Source organism: Musa acuminata, chromosome BXJ1-9 (assembly GCF_036884655.1).
Source record: "Musa acuminata AAA Group cultivar baxijiao chromosome BXJ1-9, Cavendish_Baxijiao_AAA, whole genome shotgun sequence".
Classification (NCBI taxonomy): domain Eukaryota; kingdom Viridiplantae; phylum Streptophyta; class Magnoliopsida; order Zingiberales; family Musaceae; genus Musa; species Musa acuminata.
Window position 1 is genome coordinate 4,434,327 of NC_088335.1, and position 22,770 is coordinate 4,457,096.

General features: G+C 41.2%; 4 protein-coding genes across 8 annotated transcripts; 2 read left to right on the top strand and 2 right to left on the bottom strand.

Annotated features, from left to right (window-relative positions):
- Window positions 1-251: 251 nt before the first annotated feature.
- Window positions 252-5,756, bottom strand: LOC103997142 (protein SPIRAL1-like 3). 3 transcript variants are annotated; one of them, XM_009418287.3, is made up of 4 exons: window positions 5,605-5,622; window positions 3,606-3,690; window positions 2,608-2,844; window positions 252-606 (listed from the first exon to the last, which is right to left on the bottom strand). In XM_009418287.3, exons 3-4 carry the CDS (start codon window positions 2,827-2,829, stop codon window positions 526-528), a joined length of 303 nt encoding a protein of 100 aa, XP_009416562.1. In that variant the 5' UTR covers window positions 2,830-2,844; window positions 3,606-3,690; window positions 5,605-5,622; the 3' UTR covers window positions 252-525. The 3 variants fall into 3 exon arrangements, with proteins under 3 accessions (XP_009416562.1, XP_064938245.1, XP_064938246.1); XM_065082173.1 differs by lacking the exon at window positions 3,606-3,690 and having other exon boundaries at window positions 5,605-5,756; XM_065082174.1 differs by lacking the exon at window positions 3,606-3,690 and having other exon boundaries at window positions 2,608-2,861; window positions 5,605-5,733.
- A 2,981-nt stretch (window positions 5,757-8,737) lies between these two features.
- Window positions 8,738-12,189, top strand: LOC103997143 (ninja-family protein AFP3). Its single transcript, XM_009418288.3, has 2 exons — window positions 8,738-9,929; window positions 11,791-12,189. The coding sequence occupies exons 1-2, from the start codon at window positions 9,287-9,289 to the stop codon at window positions 12,078-12,080; spliced, it is 933 nt and encodes a 310-aa protein (XP_009416563.2). The 5' UTR covers window positions 8,738-9,286; the 3' UTR covers window positions 12,081-12,189.
- A 428-nt stretch (window positions 12,190-12,617) lies between these two features.
- LOC135592620 (glycine-rich RNA-binding protein 2, mitochondrial-like) lies at window positions 12,618-16,062 on the top strand. The gene is made up of 5 exons (XM_065082175.1): window positions 12,618-12,752; window positions 13,976-14,093; window positions 14,171-14,239; window positions 14,316-14,422; window positions 15,338-16,062. Exons 2-5 carry the CDS (start codon window positions 13,985-13,987, stop codon window positions 15,776-15,778), a joined length of 726 nt encoding a protein of 241 aa, XP_064938247.1. The 5' UTR covers window positions 12,618-12,752; window positions 13,976-13,984; the 3' UTR covers window positions 15,779-16,062.
- Window positions 16,063-17,884: 1,822 nt separating this feature from the next.
- Window positions 17,885-22,721, bottom strand: LOC135592621 (respiratory burst oxidase homolog protein F-like). 3 transcript variants are annotated; one of them, XM_065082178.1, is made up of 16 exons: window positions 22,647-22,721; window positions 22,203-22,402; window positions 21,413-21,987; window positions 21,220-21,340; window positions 21,098-21,146; window positions 20,912-21,022; window positions 20,456-20,839; window positions 19,878-20,264; window positions 19,709-19,804; window positions 19,527-19,642; window positions 19,356-19,458; window positions 19,075-19,263; window positions 18,866-19,000; window positions 18,643-18,771; window positions 18,353-18,431; window positions 17,885-18,153 (listed from the first exon to the last, which is right to left on the bottom strand). In XM_065082178.1, exons 3-16 carry the CDS (start codon window positions 21,969-21,971, stop codon window positions 18,044-18,046), a joined length of 2,568 nt encoding a protein of 855 aa, XP_064938250.1. In that variant the 5' UTR covers window positions 21,972-21,987; window positions 22,203-22,402; window positions 22,647-22,721; the 3' UTR covers window positions 17,885-18,043. The 3 variants fall into 3 exon arrangements, with proteins under 3 accessions (XP_064938250.1, XP_064938248.1, XP_064938249.1); XM_065082176.1 differs by having other exon boundaries at window positions 21,220-21,987; XM_065082177.1 differs by lacking the exons at window positions 22,203-22,402; window positions 22,647-22,721 and having other exon boundaries at window positions 21,220-22,035.
- Between the last annotated feature and the right edge of the window lie 49 nt (window positions 22,722-22,770).

Sequence of the window (22,770 nt, forward strand, 5' to 3'; positions counted from 1 at the left end):
ATAGTAATAATCTCAATTCAAAGTTTTCTATTAAGAAACATAATTTAATTGATGAACACAAAATTCCGAAATATAAATGAAAATCAACTAGCTATAAATGAAAATTAAATTTTGACTTATCGCAAATGATTGGAAATGCTTAAAGACACGAGACTTGACGGATTCCTCCAATTGAGACAACTGAACTTTACTACTACTGACACGAGACTTGAACTTTACTACTGCAAAATTCCAATTGCAGTACCTAAGACTGCAAGAATGCAAATATAATTTCAACATAAACATAAAGGGATTTCTGTAACATACCTTAACATCTAATCAAGACTTGGAGATGGAACATGGTGCCAGGACCAGTAATTTAAGGGCAGAATAGAAAGCAACGAATTCTGTTTCCAACACTGATTTATAGCTTACACAATCATGAGTCCTTGCCAACTGCAGAGGTGCAAACCGTGTCTTCCCAACAGCTGCAAGTAGCAATAGTTTTCTTCGACAGATTCTCTCTGCCACAAGCAGAGAGCCTCGTCAGTTGCCGCCACCACCGAAAAGGTAACCTAGGGAAGAACCACCACCAGGAGCAGCTTGCACCTTCGTTGAAGGTCGATCCTGCAAAACAGGCAATGACAAGAAGTAGCTCTCAACAGTAGAAGGTACAGCAAGAATACACCATCCAAGCGTCACTTTTCACAAGCATCTACGGCTGATAAGATGAAGATAGTCATCACATTGGTCATACCAGCAGTAGCTTTATGTTTGCAAAGACAGGAAAAGCTGGTTTGACACGAAGTCTGCCTGTAGATTGAGAAAGCAAACACACAAGTGTTTTTGCTAAGAGTTGCCTGGATTTTATTGCCTAATAAATTGATGCCAAAATGAGGAAATAAGCAGAAAAGTGAACCTAGTTTGTATTAGGATAATGGCACTTGAGAACTGAATGGCTAAAAGTTGTTTTCTTTTTTTAGCAAAAAAGGGCATCCGTCTGCCTTTTACAAGTTCATAATAATAAAGAGAGGTACCCCTGTCTGGTGGGAAAACAAGATCACCTCACTGTGAATACACCTTGTCTCCCAAAAGAACCTTATCAAAACTTTGACCATTTTACCATCATCATGAATATACCTCAGATCCTCCCTAACTCAAGAACATAATCATCACCAGCTGCAACTTAGGCATGTAAGCTCTGACATAAGTACTCTTGTCAGGTTAACTACTGTTTCAATCAAACCAATACAGTTTGAACAAAGGTTCCAATGTCTAGTCAAAACGATAAGCAATATATGAATCTTGGAATGCATCTGAAGGCCAATTTCCTTGTTATAGAAGAAGGATGAGACAATAGCACCTACACTCAATTGTAATGTGCCAGTCCAACTATAGGTTAGCATTTATTCCGCAACTGCAAATAGAAAACTCTTCAAGAGAGTGGAATATTTATGTCTTGGACTAACAGCATTTTATTTCAACTCATGTTTTAGGATCAGCATGCAACATTTAAGCAACTCCATCAATGTCAGTATCTGATCAAATAACACCAGAGACAAAAGATCATAATAAGTTGCTATAAGGTTTTCAGGATATATTGCTGATTTTGCACATGAAGCTGTTCAATTTCATGAACATTAGGAGTCAAAATGGACTTACACTAAAAGTTCCATGTCTAGTGTCTTAGAAGTGAAAAAAAGAAGCAGGGAAACTCCACTCGTTGTTGCTCTCACTCTCCTGACCCAGACTTCGGCTCAGTGGCTAGTCAATTTCACAAAAGGAAACACCACAGAATTGCATTCTGCATCTGTACACTTTTCTATATGAATCAAGAAAATTTTGGTTAACTTTTTTTATTACTTTATCTAGCTTGACACAATATTATTAGTAATACTTTTTTGATGAAATAATACTATTCCGGTAAATAACCAGATACCTACATAGTAAAATAACAAGTCCATTCATGACCCAATATGTATAGAAAAATAACAACTTCAATCATGACCCAACATGTATCTTTTCCTTTTCCCTTCTCTTTCTTTTTCTTTCTTGCTAAAATACTTGTATATTATCCAGAAAACCCATTTGAACCAATATTAAGAAAAAAAATTACTTTATGGTCATTGACACAACTCCTCTAACAAATAAAGGAACTTATTAGAAATTGAGTTTGGAGATGTAGGCTTCTGGATAACGCTTGCAGAACTTGATTCCAAAAACTTAAAAGAATTCTGAGAACTCGAGATCAAGACTGATATCCACTTTCATCACACCAAATGGCTGCAAGTGCTTAATAGCAACAGGCACAAGTCTGTAGTAAATAGGGACCGAGAAAATGAGAATTGGTGTTCACATCAGAAAGTATAGTTTATGACTGTGTACTGACATATATACCCGTCCAGCTAATATCAACTATATCATTATATAGCAAAGTTACCAAAGTAGATGCAAGTGAAGAATTCCATACTCAGAGAAAAAAAATTATGCTTTTTCGTGGTGAAATAATAATGAATTTGCAAGCTAAATATTCTCCCAACATATATCAGGTGCAATATAAAATGATAAATAGAACAAATGCACTTCGAGCGCAGATAAATATGACAAATAGAGATAGTGAGATCATACCGTGATGAAATTTCCACAATTCTGCCCATCTGCACGGTGGTAGTTATTTGCAAGGTTCCCTTGAATACCTGCAGGGATTTGCTTCTTGTTGTCAACTGGTAGTGGTGAAGGTGATTTCTGAGCTGGTGCAGCAGTCTCTCCAGTAGATTTGGGAGCCTCGCCGCTACCAAATAGGTAGCCCAAAGAACTCTGACCACCTCCGCTGCTTACTCCACGACCCATGCTTGACTCGACAAGCTGCAAATTTTGGGAAGCTGCAAGTGTGAATAGTACTGATAATTAAAAGTGAATTGAGGAATAGACATAACAAAAGAACAGAAATAATAGGTCAGAATTATTAATTCAGCAATCATGACACCCTAGGACCTGATTTGCAGAGATCCAAGTACTCAAAATTGTTTTGTGGTTTCGGCAGTTAAAAGCAGCTCTTAAAATCTCTAATTTGATAAATAGTTTAAAATTGCCACACACATTGGTTTTTAAAATAAAAACTAAAGAGGTTTGTAGGTGAATGTGCCATTTCATTGGCTCTCTTCATTATGCATATGTATTGATAAAGCCTACATTTATAACACCATAGATAACATGAACACTGGATGACAGTTCCAAAGGCCCACACAAAGAGCCCAGTACCACTCTTGGCAATTGGCATGTCAATTTTTAAATTTCCACCATCAATTACTCTTGAGGAAAGAACATAGAAGACTTTTTAGCACTTTCTCCATTTGTTCCTTTCCTCAAAGGCAACACTAAGGATCCATAAACCACATTACCAGAGAATATCTCTAGTAAGAATGAGTTTGGATTAAGCTTAAATCACACAACCTATGCTCTGTTATAATAGTATAGCTTAAACCAGTGATAATCCTACTAAGACTCGTACTTTATGTTGTAAACCTTTTTAGAGAAAATCTTTGAGGGTCAAGATTAGCTCGTCCTCTAAACAATTTAAGCATGCAAGTCCAGAAGCATTTGCTTGGATAAAATTTCTCACATACCTATAAATCTTCCAACTTCACTCCTCTCTTCTCTTGTTTTGTCTCTTTGGAGGTATCATGCTAACCCTCCAAGAAAGGTAATTACCTAATAGGAGGAGACCATCCTATCAAACCACTTAAGGTTCAGGGAATTTCAAAATTAAAAAAAAATACAGGAATAAGAAGTTTTGCAAAGCTGTGCTTTGGATTCACCAAGTAAAACTTCTGGCTCATCAAACTTGATAAAAGCTCAAAGGGCATAAAACTGTCGATATCTCTTAAAAACCAAGCATGAAGCCCGAGACCAAGTCCATGACATATTACATGGCTCACTTAACATACCAACCATGCACTAATATCGAACTAAAAAAGCTTATTTGGCTCTTTAGCTCAAATAGTATAACATTATGTTAGAAAGTATAAGAAAAACACCAAATTTTGGGGGAAAAAAAATGCAGAAAAGTAATGAAGCAATAGAAGAAAAAAATCGGTATCGATGGAGGATGAGATCTTAACAAGAGTAAGAGACACGAATGAGTTGATTGTGAGAAAATTTAATCATTGAACCTGTTATCCAATATTTATGAAGAAAATAGCTTCTTCAACTGTTGGTCTTCTTCCCTTATTCAGAGAGAAAAATTCTTTACCCCTTCCACAAATACACATATTAATATAACATTAGAGAGATAATAGAAAAACATATCGCAGAACAGCATTTTCTTTGCCCTTTGAAAATGTTCGTGGCACTTGTGCTTCGATGAATTTTGAGAACCTCAAATGGTGGCTCAAAATCTGAGCCTAAAAAAGCAGGTATCAAGACAACAATGTGATCTCATCCAGAATCTACTAATGCTTTTTTTCTCCTAAGAGGATTCTACTCCAACACAGGCAGAATTAAGATTCAGCTAAATTGAATCATTATATCATTCTATAGCACGTAATCTACATGCTAGCATAAGCAGATAAGCATATCAAAGTTCAGAGGATCGTGGTAAAATAGTTACATAAGGAAACAAGTAGCATTATGATTGTATCTCATTCTAATGAATGGAGCCTCATGGTTGTAGTGACAGAGCAAGCCAATCTGTTCAAATAACAATATTGATTTCTGGTCACAGCTCAAAGTTGACCTTCTAGATCTATTGTTCTTCTTATGTGGCCTCCCGTAACCTCTACTGCTTGCAAATTGTATATAAGAAAGTATCAGATAGAAAATTATGACGCCCAGGTAAATTTATTAGGGATCAAAACCAAGTCATCATTTCAACTTCTCTCCAAGTCAATGTAAACAGGCATTAACCTAGTGTTGCCTCCAATTCCTTCAGTAGATTATACTCAATGTTACAAATAGTCAAATACCACCACAGGATGATGTTCCACAAGATGTACTTCATATTTCGTCTTAAACAGCAGTGCGTCTATTCTTCGTATTCGACAACCATAAGCCCTAATGTCCAGACATGTCAATAATTCTTATTCAAACCTACAATGCATCAAAAATACAACGGAATTCTATGCCTAAAGATCACGAAACAGAACTATGTCATCGCTGTATACAGATATTGAAACATCAAAAATGTTCTAACGATAGCAAAGCCTGCAAGTAAACCCAATCGATGATCTCGATTCATTTTGGAACAGTGGTCACTCCAACCCACCAGAGACTCCTAAAAACAATGTCGATCGAGAAATAACCAGAGAAAACAAGATATGAAAGAAAAATCCACATTACGATCCCAAATCCCCTATAAAGCAAGCACCACTCAGGTAAGGCAAAAATCCAAAATTCACCACAAAAAACACGCGCTCCGGTTGAAATGCCTCAACGGAACACCAAATCCGAAGATAAGATCAGAACTACCGGGAACAATCCCGGAGGGGTCACGAACAGCGCAGCGAACCTATAGAACATCGACTCCGAAGCTATCGCAAAGGAGATCGAGACACGAATGCAGCAAAAACGAAGAGAAACGAGAGATTCAACCGATAGAAGCACAGATCTAAGTCCAGGGTTTCGTACCTCCCCCGTCTGTAATCCGAGTGGTTATTAGAAACTCGTAAAGAGAGAGAGAGAGGAGAGGAGAAATTTAAAGCGGAAAGCGAACCGAATTTTCCGCTATTTATAGACGAAAGAAAAAAAAAAACTTGTGGCGAGAGATAAATAAAGGGCAAATTCCAAAAAAAAAAAAAACCTGAATATTTCACTTTTCTCACATAACGTTGTCTTTTGTTTTATTCCAACCAAGTATCCCTTATTTTATAAAAGATACACCGTTTGTTTACCCTACTAACAATCGTTTTATTGTAAGGCTTTTATCGTTATCTAGTGTTAAGATGAGAGATGAGACTAAATACAAAGACGTAATCACGATATCATCTTCGTTGCCTTTGTCACGTTAATTATCGTATATCATGATCATTGATATTGACAAAAGGGAAAGAAGATAATTAAGACTTTCGTTAACTTAGGTATAACCCATGCTTGTGCTATGTTCGTTTAATAGAGTTAGCAAAAAAGGATGAAAATGAATAAAGATCTATAAAAAAATTAAAATATATGAGATAGAATAGAGGGTAGAGAATATCACCTTTCAAGATGACATAATAAAAGATGTTTAAGACGAAGGTAATGATGAAAATAATGGACTATGAGGAAGATAAAAGACAAAGGGTAAAAGTCTCCTGATAGTGTTTTAGTGTGATGCCTTAAACAATAACATACAATATTATAATAATGACGACCATTATTACACGAGCGTTCCCGTCGGGTAAGAGAGGTGTAGACAACGTAACGACATGCTAATAAACAAACCGAGGACGGTGAGGTGGGAGCCCACATCGAATGCGTCTCACGCATCGAGGGGGTCGATCTGTGGGTCCCGCCCGTGAGGTTGGTGACACGCGAGCTTCGTCTTCGCATATTTTTCTTGTACGCACCCGTCGATTTCAGCCGTTCCTTTGTTCCAGAGACCGGCCAACGAGTCATCGGACGGCGGCCAATGATGCGTCAACATCACGCGGAAGGTCGTACTGTCATATGTATGTCTGAATCTTTTGGTATGTTCATACCTTGTACAGCATGTAGAGGGGTATCCGAAGGCTTAATAGTCCCATTTTAGTTGAGTTGGTGGTCTCTTTAGGCTTGTAAATAAAGGTTGTGTCATGTGGACACGTGTAAGAGATTTTCGGTCTGTAATGAACCATTTTACCCTTTGTTGTACCACTGTTCAGAGCTTGTAAAGTCTGTTTGTAATTTGCATTGTCTATGAAGTATTTTTCGGAGATGTTTGCTTGTGGATCCCGATTGAGGCGTTCTCTCTAACCCGTTCTCTCTTTTGTTGGTCATAAGGGACAATGTGAGGCTTCGGGGAGGCTGACCTTTACGGACGAACACGCAAGGGTGCCGCACGACTTACGCAAAACCAGCTAAGTCCGTGACAGTACGATGAGCGTGAATGCGTGTGGCCCGATTGCCCGTCCGTCGGACTGGACCCGACCTCATCCGCATTTGCCATTGCATGGATCACATTGTGAGTGTCGGCTTCGATTATTGCAAGGACCGACCACATTCTATCACGTTCACGTCACCATGACGATTGTGACATGATCGATCAAGTTATTTCCATGAACAGCCCCAGAAGGTGCGAGTGGATCATGAAATCGATGAATACGTGTGATGTGATGATTCCGATAGCTTTCGTTTGGTGACTTTCTGCCGAACAGGAGCAAATATATTTTGTTGGTTGGGTGATGGGGACAGCCTTTGGAGCTTCGAAGGGGCAACCACCGCTGTTGCATCGCCATTGATGAACTAATTAATGTCGTCTATTCTACTCCCCATTGGATGAAAAAAATTAGCAGTTTAATGTTTGGTCCCAATTGAACTTTTCGATCTGCAATTTATTTTACCTAAAAATAATTATAGAGTCTGACTTTTAACCGATTACACCTCCGGAATTAGTTTTAAATTAAAGGTATTATTTTTTAACTATTTTTATAAAATATTCTTCTGCCCCCCCCCCCCCCACACAAACTCTTAATCATCGATAATAGATTATCGCTATCTCTTTTATGACCTCTCTTTCTTTCGTATTGTTATTGCCATCGCCTGCTCTCCATAAACTATCCCTTTGCCTTTGTTAATATCATTATAGTCTTCCTCTTGCTCCTCCTTATATTTTTCTTAATATAACTATTGTCACCTCTTCTCATTCACGATAGTGACGAGGAGGAAGGGTTCCCTATTGCCCGTGAGAAGGGGTTAAGTAGGGTTATTATGATAAAGACAAATAAGATAGTTGATAGAGGATAAGATGGTGACACTAACGTTAAAAGGTAAAGAGGGGAGTGAAAAGTTATAGAAGAAATGAAAAAAATACTAACAATAATTTAGAGGAGCGGGAGGTCACCAAGTAGGCGATGGTGTTGGGCGACGGTGTATCGAAGACAAAATGATGATGGTGAGATATTTTCATCAAGATGATAAAAGGACGTCATCAAATAAAAATCAATTAGAGAACCCTCATCAAGTAAAAATCTAATCGTAAAGATTTTTTAAGGTAAAATGCCAATATATTTTCTAGGCATAATATATGCTAATTTGTTTTTTTTCTGTATTTATCATAAAATATTCTATAAAGTATGATTAGTAAATTTGAATTACTTATTGTTGGTTTATATATGCTAACCTTACTTAAAGTATCGTGTGGACAGAATCGAGTCTCTTTTTATTTCAAACAATAAACACTTTTCCTTCTTACCCACGTGGCAGCGAAACGCTTTCTACGCCACTTAAGTCACGGCTTGAGACGTGAGTGGCACATATTCAAATGCCAATCCCACGCCTTTCTCGCATTCCGGAGATGCGTAATCCCGGCAGTGGCGACCTCAGTTGTGGCTTTTAGGTCAACGTGGCCGAACCAACCCTACATTTGTCGGGGTGATGTGAGCCTCCTGAAACGTGGGAGCCACAACGGTATTCCATCTTTCAGGAAGAGGTAGCATCACCCCGACACTCTCGAGGGGTGATTCGGTCGAACTCTGCATCGACCAGCTGACAGCTACAACGATAGTGACTTCAGGGTGGGCAGTCGGCTGGGGCACCGACACGTGTCTATATGGTCAAGAAGCTCCAGACGTTACGAGACGTGTGCTTCGGACAACATGCTGCCACTTCATCGGCTCCGAGCCGCTTGTTTCGCGTCGACGCGGCCTCGTCCCTCGCCACCTGCGGCCCTTCCCCTTCTCCCGGCTGGATGCGTGTCCTCCCGCCTCCGGCGCCCATCCCTCAGATAGGGGCATTTTGAGCGTCACAATTGTCCTCGGCTCAGCAGCGAATAGTTCCCTCCCTCTCTCTCTCTCTCTCTCTCTCTCTCTCTCACAGATTCCTTCTCTACTTTGATGTCTAATTGCGTATCCCCTTCGGCTGGTCTCGTTTTTCTTCACTCTCATCAATTTGTCCGATGAATTTGAGATATTTGGGGCTCAAAGATCTCCTTTTTGTGTTCTATCCTCTGTTTTCTCCTCGTCCCATGTCTTCTGTGTTTGTCTGGCACAATTTTTCCTTCAAATTTCCCCTAATATTTGGTTCGTACCCAAAACCATTTCCCTGGTTCGAAATGAATCGATAAGAAATCAAATCTGCGAGAAGAAGTTCGGTTTTTGATCGAAGTTTTTCGTTGCCGTTTCTTTTGGGTGTACTGATGGAAGCAGAGGCAGCGGAGGGGGAACTGGAGCGCCCGTCGTCGGCTATCGAGAGCTTCCCGAGAGATTTGCTCCATAGATTGTCCGGAAACAACTTCTCCAGTGAGCAAGCGGAGGCGCTGGGCGGGGAGTCCGATGAGGTCGAGCTCAATCTCTCCCTCGGCCTCTCCCTCGCCGGATGCTTCGGGGTGGATCCGGAGGGGAAGAAGCTGGTTCGGTCGTCGTCGATCGCGTCCTTCTCGTCGCTGCCGAGGGAGCACGACTTCTTCACGGTGACGCCAACCCTCGTGAGAGCGAGCTCGTTGCCAACGGAATCGGAGGAAGAGAGGAGGAAGAGGAAGGAATCGCAGGGCTTGAGAAGGTTGGAGGCGAAGAGGAAGAGGCTGGAGAAGAGGAGTTCGATCAAATCGGGTGCTCTGAAAGATGAGGGAGGGAAGAGTTTGGCGGCAGCCATGTCAGTCGACGGCCGCCTCAGCCTTCCCATCGGAACCCAGTTCAGTGGGGTGTTCGACGTAGTCATTCCTCCAAGGCCACCGGCGTGGGCAGCGGGGCCTAACAGCACAGTGGCGCAGGGGTCAGTTGGATCGCAGGGCAGCAGCTCCTTCAGTGTGTCCGAGGTCGAGAGCCAGACGCCGGCTCGAGGTACTACGTCAGTGCTTAGATTCTTGGTTAATCCATGTTGTTATCTATCTTGTTGATGATGAGTTGGTGCACAAAAAAACTCGATCTTTCTTATGTTTATTATCGACGAATTTATTTATCTTATAGTAGGCAGAATGATCGATTCTTGAGGTGGAATAGTAATAATTGTAGTTTGCTAGTGGTTCAAGTATGATGTATTCTTGATGGACAAAGAACTATGTCTTGGTTGTTTTCTACAGTACTGTTTCAAGTATGTTGTTGCTTGAATTGTGTATTGCTAGTGCTTTTCTCTATCAACACTGGCTAAATGGTTTCGGTAGTTTGTGTTCATGGTTTCTTGCTCGGTATCGGTCCAAAGGTATCGAAGTAAATGAGCATTGTATGTGTGACAATTTAAGTTTTAGGATGTCAACATTCTCTGCAGGACTTATCCAAAGTTGCATGAACATCACTTTCTTTTTGGAACTCGAGCTCAAAATATTTAGCATAATTATCTAAGCCTTGAAATCTGACCATCATAACTATATCTTAATTGTCACACAATTTGTGTTTGTAGTTTGTTCAACATTTTCCTTTTCACTAACACAACATTTGAAGATACTTCAAATAGATAGTAACAGCAAGTATCATTCGCAGAATATGCTTCAAATAAGGAGTAGTAACAACAAGTTTGGTTATTTTGTCAGCCTCTGATACTTCATTATCGGTGACAAAAGTGCTATTGTAATATTCATGTAATTAATAGGAATTTTCAGACGACATCAAAGACACTTTAGATCATGTACAACAAGTCCCACTGTTTCATCATATAATTTTTGTCGATGATACTTTAAATCATGAGCTGTAATGACAAGTTTCACCTTTTTCACGATAGTCATAGATTCTCATATAATTGTTTGAATGTTTTTCTTGTCGTCAATAATAAGTTCGATTTCATCATATAATTTATCTGAAAATACTTGGAACCGTACGTTGTCAGTTTCACCTTTTTATCCTGCATTTTCAGTATCATTTTAGATCATCGAAGATACTTAAAATCATCAACAAGTTCCATTATTTCATAATGTCATTATTTGAATATGTAATGAGAGATTTTGTCTTTTCATCGTAGATTTTTCATGTCATATTCTGAAAATACTTTGAACACGGAATAGAAATGACGAGTTCCATCGTTTCGTCATTATTTAAAGATAGTTTAGATTGTGAGTCGTAATGATGAGCTTTAACTTTTAATCACTCTCATATCTGTTATTTGGTCATAAATTTGCGTCACTTCTAGCAATAAAAGTGCTCTTAGGATAATTATGTCATAATAGGCAATCTTAGACTAATATCATGTGTATCGCCTATCGCATGGTATTTGCATTTCTCTTAGGATTTTAGGGATTTTATCTTCTTGAGAATAAGCAGCTATCATGTAATTACTTACATCTACCACTATGCCTTTACTTATTCCACTCACTAATAAGTAATTTTTCTGTCGGTACGTATCAACCTTATTAGTAAGAAGGACCACATTGAATCAATTTCTCTGGAGAAGGAAATGGATTAGAAAATATTAACATTTTACGATGAACTTTCTGGAAGATCATCATTTGTTTAGTTCATTTAATTTTTAGAATGGTGATAATATTCTAAAGCAAAAACAGTCTTCACTTGATGTCGGTGCTCCAATTTTACGTGCCTACATTCAATGTTTTTCTTCTGTTCATCAGGAAAAGAAGACGAATTTTATGTCTCCTTTCTTGTTTATCATGTTTTAGTCAGCCTGTTTTTAGAAATAATACATATTTCAGCGACACCTCCACAATTCAATCAGTTCTTATTTCGGAAGTTGGAATAAATACTCATCCTTTTGCAGGAGAGGAAGATCCTCTGAAGAAGGTTGCAGATGCAACCGCCGACGCAAGTCTGGGGAGGAACATGATGGAAGACATGCCCTGTGTCTCCACCAGGGGAGATGGTCCCAATGGAAGAAGAATTGAGGGCCTCCTCTACAGATATAAGAAGGGAGAAGATGTAAGAATAGTGTGCGTCTGCCATGGCAGCTTCCTCACCCCGGCTGAGTTCGTCAAGCATGCGGGTGGCGGTGATGTCGCCCACCCCCTGCGGCACATCGTCGTCAATCCTTCTCCACCAGCCTTGTTGTAGTTTCAGCTCTCCTCTCTTCCTCCCCGGAAGAGATGGAATTCTCTTCTGACATATGATGAGTTGATGATGACTTCCTATTGCAGATGAATGGATGTGAATTGTACATGCATTTCTTGTTGCATCTTGATGAGAAAGTGTCTCTGGCTTTTGTGGTTTGATCTACAAGCTGCAATTCTTTGTCCTTCCTCAGTTGGCAGATAATATTGCTGAGAAAAACCATTGTTAATATCCAGTCTCTTACATCTCACCTCGGTACTAATTTGGACCGTATCAAGAATCTCAAGCACGATTATTGATATCAAGTCTCTAATATCTTGCATTATTTTTTGAGTACTAACTCAGATTATATCCGTGAATCGTATTCATATCGTCGAAGTCTCTTCGATTGCGTTTGAAGGTCAGCTAATATATATATATATATATATATATATATATATATATATATATATAATTTTTTCAATCGTCCAAATCAATTTAAACATGCAATTTGAGTTCAAGGTGGGTTCAGTATTGCATACCCATCCCACGGCTATCATTCGACGAAGTTAAATGAACGGACACGATCCTATCGATTTGCCTATATAAGTCGGCACAATTCCATAAACCCCCTTTCTCGTAGGGTTTTGACCGTATCACAAATCGGAGCGGTCGCGAAGCCCCCAAAAAGTAGCGGTAAGCCCTACCCCCGATTTCGCTTCCGCTACGCGAACGATCGGTTTCTATGGATGGTTTCTCTTGATTTGCGCAGCCTTTTGATCTACTTCGTCGTCTATTTTTCGAAAAAAATCGTCGATCCTTGCTGAAAGTTATTATTATTATTTGTTTGAGTAGATTCCTGGTGATTGATTTCTTTGTGTACTCGGTTTGAAGTTTATAACTTGCTTCGGTGATTGGCGGTATGGGTCAACCGATTTGTTTCGTCAATTAGTCTTTGGTCCTTCTGGATTTCGTTTGATGTTGTTATGGTGATCTTCACCTTCTTTGTTTTCTGATCTCGATGCAGTTCGAGGTTCAACACTGCGCGTGATTGTTATTTTTGGGCAGTCTTCCTTTGTTATACTTGTAGTCTTTTTTTGTCTATTTATGTCAGCCAGAGGGTGTTGTATTTGTATTGGTATCAATGTATAAGGTTTTGTTTACTCGTTGTTGGTGAATTTTGACTTTTACGTGTTTGTTTTGTTTCTAATAAACCTTTCGATATCTGATTTTAGGTTGGGAGAGTGGCTATTACTGATTTCCAAGTCACTTCCTGTAGTTGATGAGTTAGAAATGTTGTGTGTACTATTTTTTTAGCTGGCTAAATAATCTTGCTGTGGTGAAACATATATTTTTAATAGCTTTTGTTGCATTTGTTGTGGCAGTGGAACTATGTGTACATGTTTTGCTTTGTTTAAGGAGTGGACCACCATTTTTAATTGTTGTTTTTTATTCTTTAAGTGTTTGGAAAAGGGGTTTTATCATTGATGATGAATCTTGGAACATTTGATTTAGATGACACAACGAGATTAGGGTGGCTTTGTGGTATTGCTCCACTTAGAAAGTTGCCTTTTGCATCATTATCATGATTAGACACTTGCAAACAAATTGTTTAATAATTGGTGACCTTTGCTCTTTAGGTGGTTTCTCTGGTTAGTACATACATTATTGTTTAGAGTTGTGATTTTCTTTATCTCATGAAGGTTTTGGTGTCACAAAAGGTGGTTTTCTTAAAATAAGGTTTAAAATCATCACAATTTTGATTTTTCTTCCTCATAAGCAGAACAATATAATCTGCTTGAAGGTAGCTTAGAGGGGTCTTTGTTTCATACACAAAATATGCCTTCATTTTTTTCCAGTTCCTTCAATTTTTATTAGAGCTTGTTCAACATTGTTACTTATTTTTTTCTTCGTTTTAGATCTTAGCTATGGCTCTTGCCAGTAAACTTGGAAATCTTCTAAAGCAAGCTGTAACTTCCAATCCATCTCTGTATCAAGCAATAAGATGCATGTCATCCTCAAAAGTCTTTGTGGGAGGTATGGATCATTGGTTGACTACTTTTCAATGTCTAGCTTTCCTCAGGTTTTTCCACTTTGTGATACATTTTTTTTAGGGCTATCTTATGGCACTGATGATCAGAGTTTGAGAGAATCATTCACTGGTTTTGGTGAAGTTGTTGAAGGTATGTGTTCTTTTCATTTGTATATTGATCCAATAATTTTCTGGTGTTATGAGCTGACATGGTCATCTCGTTGCAGCTAGAGTTATCGTGGATCGTGATACTGGTAGGTCTAGAGGTTTTGGCTTCGTGACTTTCACTTCAGGCGAAGAGGCATCTGCTGCCATTAGTGGCATGGATGGGAAGGTACTAATGGTTCCTCATTTCTGAAAAATCAGTTTGAGCATGAAGAAACAATAACTTCTCAAGGATCAAGAGTGCCAAAAACTCTCAGACTGTTTAATTTCTTTACAAGTTGAATTATCGATTTTAATTGCATATGTATGATATTAGTAAGATGAAACATGAGTGCACGACATGAAACTAGTTTGCTTGTAAACACACAAGGAAGCATTTGTAGTTTAACAAATATATATGTCATCCATTTGTCTGGTTGATGTCCACTTGGAGACCTCATTACTATATAGGTTGGATACCATGCATACGGAAACAAATTCTCTGCTTGCAGAGCTAACCTTCGGTAGACCTGTATTGACAGGAACCTTTTATATTGGGCTGCCCATGCATGTGGATGATCACATACTCAAAACAACATTTAATGTTTGACACATTGATGTATACAAGAACTTATAACATCCTTTGGTACTAAGTTTAGTGTCTATATACTGTATAGGAATGAAACAAATTTATTTTTGGTGGATCCAAAACATTCAAGTGGCAATATGATATACAAAACGCTATAGATGATGATGTTATTCTTTGTAATATTACTTCAAAAAAATCAAAAGTTTCTTGGGCAAGGTATATCAAATGATATGGTACACAATCATCCAGGTTTAAATTTAAATGGAATAATATTTTGATTTGATGAAAACAAATGATTTTATTGAAAATCTAGTGGAGACAAAGATGTGTATTTGGATTATGCTAAAAGCACATTGGAAAAGATTAATGCAGAAAATGCTGTGGATGCCTGCATCTACTGCATGCAGAAACTGCTGTACATAAAACTAGTCTGGTGTCTTTATGATTGCATTCTTAGTCCAAACTGCTGTGGTCCATTTTTTAATGTGGTTGCTATAATTATTCTTTCTTCATCAGGATCTTCATGGCAGGATAGTAAGAGTTAACTATGCTACTGATAGGACTGGTGGTTTTCGTGGTGGTGGTGGCTATGGTGGCGGTGGCAGTGGCTATGGTGGCAGCGGTGGTGGCTATAGTGGTGGAGGGGGTTATGGAGGTAATACCGGAGGCTATGGAAGTGTCGGAGGAAGCTTTGGAGGTTATGGTGGCGGCAGTGGTGGTGAGAATTACCCTACTGCTGGGGGCACTGGCGGCAGCAGCAGCAGCTATGTCAGTGGTGCCTCAGGTAATAACTTTGGCAGCAGTGGTGGCTTCTACAGCGATAATGCCACCACCCAATCCAACAGCAATTTCAGTGGCAGAGATGGCTCCTATGGTAACAACAATCAGGATGATCTCTTGGAAGACAATTTTAAGGATGCCGACGATGAACCTGAGGACTATGCCAAGCGAGGGTGATCAGCCATCAAGTTGGTGCATCTGCCTGTCGAGATATTCAGTTGCACATCTTGTGTGGCATTGCATCACGCAATTGTGGTAACAAGATTGCATCAATCTGCAGACTGATTTAGACATTTGCCATTGCTTTTTTTTTTTTTGCCATTTATAATTTGTGCTGTGAACCACTCGTTGTATGAGTTCAGGACTGTTTGTTCTTGATCAGATGCTTGCTTTTGTGTTGGACAATGTTTATTCATGTTCCACTTTCAATTTTGATGGTTAGTAATTTGAATGTTTGAGTATACCTCAACTTGCAAAGATTACGTTGACAATAATCCATCTATCGTTTAGATGTAGCATTTCTGATTTCCCTCTTGAAATGCTGATAATGTTCATGCTGTTCGGATTGTTCATATCTAAGCAAAACCATTAAAAAATGGAGGCTTCAGCTCACAACTGATGGTGAAGATGTGACTCGATATACTAACTGCTTGGCACCGTCGAACTAGGGTTAGTTGAGGTTTCAGGATAGTACCACCCTTCAAACAAGTGATATAGGGTTGGATGAGGTTTTCGTCCTTAGTTGTGTTATCACGTAGCAATGTGTAGTCTCATAAGGGGTCTAATTATAGATTACCTTCGATAATTAGTTATATTTAGTATCTTGATTTTTATATTTTAAAAAATTATATCGATATCATCGATATTCTTATAGTTACGAAAGTAAAATATTTAGGTCTATTTACCTTAACGATGTTGGTAGTGATGCATGGCGTCGGTGGTGGCATCAACGTCAATGCAGTTGTTGAACAGTCCTTTCAACACTATGTATCTATGTTGGCGTTCCATTGTTACGAAATTGAAGTCCATTACCGAAGCCATCGTTGAGATCCGGTGCCTGTCGAAGCAGGACTCGAAGATGCACACTCCCCTTCGTCGTCTCCTCAACCACCACCACTCGTATATGGTCGAGGCCTAGGAGAACGTTGTAGTTGCCCTTTGCAACCTCTCCATCTCCACCCACGAGACACTCATGTGCACCCTGAGCATCCTTGATGCCCTCGTCGCTGTCCTTCGCTTCCGCTCCCTCGCCCATCACGTCATCGCAACTCTTTACGGTCTCCTCTTTGTCGAAGTATACCGCTCCATCATTGGGTCAAAAAAGCCTCTCATCATCGCCCTCGTGGACCTTTTCGGCACCGTTGGTGTGTTGACTAGGTCCATCAAGGAGGCGCTTAAGGTCCTCTTTCACCTGGCCCTCTACTCGCTCAATTTCACCGCTCTCGTTGAGCTGGGCGTCGTGCCACTCCTTTTTGCACAGGTGGTGAAGGATGGGCGTAGGGGAGGTTATAAAGGGTTATTGCGACGACGAAGAGTGATGATGAGGGCGTCGAGGATGCTCAGGGGGCACATGAGCATCTCATGGGCGAAGATGGAGAGGTTGAGGGGGGCAGTGGCGACATTCTCCCTGGCCTCGGCCGCGAGCAAGTGGTAGTGGTTGAGTAGGTGGGCAACAAAGAGGGGCATGACGCCAACGTCAGTGGGGGGGGGGGGTGCACATCTCCAGGTCCTGCTTCGACAGGCAACAAATTTCAATTCCACAACGACGGAGCGCCAACACAATTATAGAGTGACGAAAGAGCCGCTCAATAATTACGTCGATGTCAACACCAACGGTGTCGTTGTCGCCTACCACCACTAACTGAAAAGTTAAAATTATCTTTTTACAATTTGTTTTTATATTTTCGTTAGTAAAATTAACATAGTTAGAATAAATAGATCTAAAATTTTTACTTTCGTAACCAATAAGAGGTGTAAACCAATATATACTAAATGTAGCTAACTATATGAGTAATTTATAATTAACCCCTTATAACAACATATGTAGAAAAAAGAAACAAACTAATCTATTAAATATGCACTAATTTTTTTTATATAGCCCTTAACAAACTATACGAGGTTAAGGGGCGATTAACCTTTTGTAAACAAATATCAACAAACTTATAGGGGCAAATCGAAACCTAGTTGAATCTGTTAATATTTTAATACTATTATAGGATGATGGCTAATTTTATGTTCACTTTTACCACATTTTTTCATAAATGCTATTCCTTTACATGGGGGTTAGAAAAGAGTTTATTCATCATTCATTTTCTTGAAGACTATTATCCTCAACCTGAAACATTCATTCATTCAGGTTAAGTGCCTCAACAAAAAAAGAAAAAAAAAAAAAGGTAATAAAAAGAATGACATCCTTTTATCTCTGGTGTGCAACTTGTAGAACTAATAATGTTCCTTGTGGAACACAAATCTGGTGGAGGTCTTGATGCTCATCTCATGACACAATCTTTCCAAGTCTCTTCCCAGAGCTGCTGGTCCACAGTAGAAAACCCCTGCACCCGATTACACCAAAACTATAAGCAAGCTTCAAATCCAGCATCACAATACAAAGCTTTATTTTGCCTTTTGCAGTGTAAACTATTACTGATGTTCTTGGTTTTGGATTGCTGTTGGATCATCAAGTGGTTCTCACTTTGTGAGCCTGCTTAGACCGGTGATTACAAGACACAGCATGAACTGCTGGAACCTTACCTATCCTCTTTCCTCCATGTCTACCAGCCAATCTAGAGAGGACCCTGGACCAATTTGGCCTGGCAAACTTCGTCCTCACCTAAAACAGCAATCAAGCCATTTACTCAGATGATAATATAGCTTCAAAAACTCAGGTAAAATTTCCTTTTACTTATGGTTTAGGTGGATGCATATCTTCATCAAGTGATGATCGTGTGGTTTCCTTCTGCTAAGAAACTTTGGGCTCAATGGCCTCTTGCTATTAGCTGTGTGAGACAGGAGCAAACCAGGAAGTGAGCACTGGAACTCACCGGCGTCTTGGAGATGATGTCTACGCCACTCTTCATGAAATGGAGGGCTTGTACTGCTCTCACCAGCGCCGATCTCTTATCCCCTTCCTCGAACACACTCGTCAGGTAGTTGTGCATTTCTATCAGCCCCTGCAAATGATCACAGATCGATGCACGACCCGAGTGAATCCTCCTTTTGCTCGTCGAATCAACCAGAGCTGAAAATGGAGGTTTGCCACTTCACCTGCTTCTTGTTCAACACTGAGACCTCCTTCATGATGTCCCTGAACCACTCGAAGGAGCCCTGCTCTCTCGTGACCCAGTAGAAGTAAGCTTTCTCGGGGCCGCTCCCGGTCCTTCGACCATTGGCATCTCCCACCTGAGAAGACTCTCCGAAGACATCACTCAATATCGAAACAAGAGACGGAAGTGGAAATGACAGCCTTTACATACATTGTCTTCTGGCGGCGGCGGCCTGCGCAGACCATTGGCGATGTCTTTGAGGATGCTGATGAATGGCGTCGCGCCGATGCCGAGCCCGACGAGCAAGATGATCTTGTACTTTGCGTGGTCCTGAGAAGCTGCGCCGTAGGGGCCATCAATGGATACGTGTGGCAGATCCGGCTTACCGGAGAGCAATGCCTACATATCCAACAAAGAGATCGGATGTCATGATTTGGAACTCCTGCTGCTGCCGTTCCTGCACGAACAATTCCATCGTCAGGTTTGCGTACCTCTTGGAAAAGGCTGTAGATTTGGCAGCTCCAGTCTCCAAGCGATCTTATGTGCAAGCCCAAATGATCATCTCCTGGTGCAGAGGTAAGAGAAAATGGATGCCTGCAATCATGATTTCAGAAGATTAACATGGAGTATTCTTTTAGATCCAGAGAGAATGAACTACATACCATTCAAATCTGGAAATCTCAGGGCACTGAACATATATGTGCATGCCACTGCGAAATGTGAATCCTGCAGGCTTCATCAGCTTCAAAGACAACACCTTGCCGGGGTAGATTGTTGCCTGTGAAGAACAATCGGAGCTTAGAGAAGTCCTGAGAGAGGGTGAAAGATCAGCTAACATGCGTACTTTTACGACTTCGACATTGTAGATCTCTGATCTTATCGTCCGAAACATTCGCTCCCCGGCGTAGATTAGGACCGGGATCGCAATATACATCCATGTCTATCATGTTCAAGAGATCAAAGTGAATGAATGCCCTGTAGATCAACAATGGGTAGAGCAAGAGATGAGGTACCGTCTTCTCGGTCACATCGTGTGTCAGAAACAGGAACATGGAGTGTATTACGAGCAGCACGTAGACCAGGATCAACAGGTGGTGCGAGTACCAGAAGGCATTGAAGCCCGCCCACCGGCCGATCGGCCTCGGCAACGACGCCGGGCTCCTTCTCGATGGCCGTGTCGCGAGCAAGAACGCAACGATCATGAGGACCACCATGGCGATCCCGGTGGCGCCCTCGGTCGTGAGCACGATCTGCACGTAGGATGGCTGGCGATACTGGAAGCAGTAGGCGATGGTTTGCCGGAAGACCAATCTGTCGGCGTTGGCAATCCTAGGGAAGTCACAGGTGAGGTGTGTGCCGCCATGGAGGATGATGCCGATCACTATCCCACCTGCAACCAGCTATACTAGAAGGAGGAGACTGCAGTCAGAAATCTCAGCACTAATTCCTTATCTTGATGAAGACTTGTTTCATTGCTTAGGAATTAGATCGAAGAAGAGATGCTACATATCAGTTTATGAAGTATATGACAAAAAGACGTGTTCTGTTGATAGTAATTACTACAAACATGTAAAGGGCACCACTGAGATACCTTGTGGAAATTGATGGTGTCATTGAAAGGTACGACCGAGTTGATCCGACGACTTCTGCGAAGCCACGTCATGGTGTTACGGCACACGGGGAGGAGAACGAGGGCCATGTTGAGCTTGAGCGTCTCGGCAGCGCCCTTGGCGGTGCACAAGCAGTACCCCATGACGTCAAAGGCCAGCCGGTGGCGGTACTGCACGAATTTCCAAGCGAACAGCGCCATGCAGGCGGCGAGCCAGAGCAGAACCACCCAAGCTCTTCTCCAGTGCGTTCGGAGGAAGAGGTCGATCCGCGACATGGTCAGGCCGCCGGAAGAGCTCGTCGGCCTCGATGGCGACCAGCCTGTGTGCGCGGAAGTCTTGGCCAAGTTGTCTTCTTGTTTAAGCGACTGCACGCAAGACGCCAAAACTAAAGATTGCAGACTTCTACTGGTATTCACGTAGTGACAGCAGATACGCACCTCGAAAGCTCCATGGCCGGCGTCAAGCTCTTCGACGATCAGCTGCGCACACTCTTCCGCCTCTTCGTGGGACAAGGAGATCTTGTTCATCAGTGCGCTCGACATGATTGCCTACGATAACAACACGGCAAGCTTCAGCATGGATACGCATGCGAGATAACCGGAGATCATGCAGGCTCCAAAGACCTTCTCGATCTCCTCTACTGTGATCTCCCCTTGCAGGTTGCTCCCGTTCCTGAGAAGAAGTGAAGAACAACTCAGAGATCATATCACCGGAGATGCTCAACGAGGTGCTGTGAAGAGATTACGTTTCGAGGGCGAATCTAATCTGAGGAAGGAGACAGGGTTCGGTGGAAAGGTGGAGCCTGGGACTTCTCCCGCCCATTGGTTGCGTGAGATCGCTTGCAGCTCCATGACTTCCCATACTATCTGCAAAGAGAAGAGATGGAAGAACAAGGAACGATGAAGTTTCAAGATCACCACAGATCCCAGAAAACATACTGCGTTCATCATGCAGCTCGTCCACTTCCGTCCACCACAACCTTCCGTTCTCGTCCTGTTCGACGAACTCTGTCTCGTTTGCATGGACCGGTAGCAGCCTCGTCTGCCCATTCTCCTGTGGCTCAATTGGAGCAGAGGGGCTGGCACCGACAAAGAGAAATGGAGAGAAGCAAGAGCGTTGGATGTCGAGGTTGCTCCGAGGACAGGAAGGACTAGCTTTGAAGTTGAGCTTGATATCCACGGGCGGACTTTGGACTGGAGAGAGCAGGCTGTAAGGAGAAGAGAAGCGAGCGCAATGTGGCTCATTCTGGCAATTGACATGCACTTGAAGAGTGGGAGAAAGTTCCTCATCAGCCTCCGAGGAGTGAGAGATTGGAGAAGACCAGGTGTTAACTCTGGTTTGGAGATGCAGCGGAGTGCTGTTGGAGTGAACCAGTATCTCCATCCTTTCAGAATTCACAGGACTCAAGGGTGTGGTAGGAGCAGTATCAGCATTCCAGAACAAAGAACCACCGTCTTCTTTCACGAAGATCGAATGAGACTCTTGGAGTGCTACCATGTTGTCTCCGAAGGTCCTGTGAATGAGAGATCACAAACAGCAGAGAAGCAGATTAGAGCATATGCTAGCATTGGAGTGCATGCTGTGTGTGTGAAAGGATCGTGTGATAATATTGTGAATGGGACTTGCGGTGGTTGTCATTCTAATGGGAAGTTGTTGAAGGGATGGGATTGATTAGGTAGCTTGCTGCATTTTTTCATGAAGTAATAAAAGAAAGGGTTAGGGGTTGACCTGAGAAGATCGAGTTGGTCGACCTGGTTGAATTGAGATTGGTTTGGTTGATTGGATAGGTGGGAAAACTATTCCTTCTATGGATGTAGTCGGACCAGAGTTGATCTGGCGTCAGGAACAAGTGCATCGCTTGACCCCATCTTTTGCCGGTATAATGCAATCTTGTTGAGCTGCCATCCATTGGTTTCTGCTAGTGCGTGCTTTATACACCCCAACTTGGTTTAGTTGGCAATAATAGAGCGTAACAGGTGATTAAAGCCAAAAAAATGGTACCTACCTGAGAACAGATTTGTCAAGTTAAGAGCAGCAATAATGTCAACTTGGGAATACATCAATGGATTCAAATAACGTAAGCATGCCAATTTTGTATTGTTTGTCCGTGGCTCTCAATTTTGCTTTTTTTTAATCTTAATTAGAATTGCTTGTTAGTCAACATTCAGATACCTTTGCAGTTTGAGCATGCAAGCGTATCTCCTGTATTGAATATTATCAATAGCTCTTGCTGACTGAGAAAAACCTAGATTCGAAAAAAAAAAAAGAGAGAATAAATGTTAGCAATTCAATACAA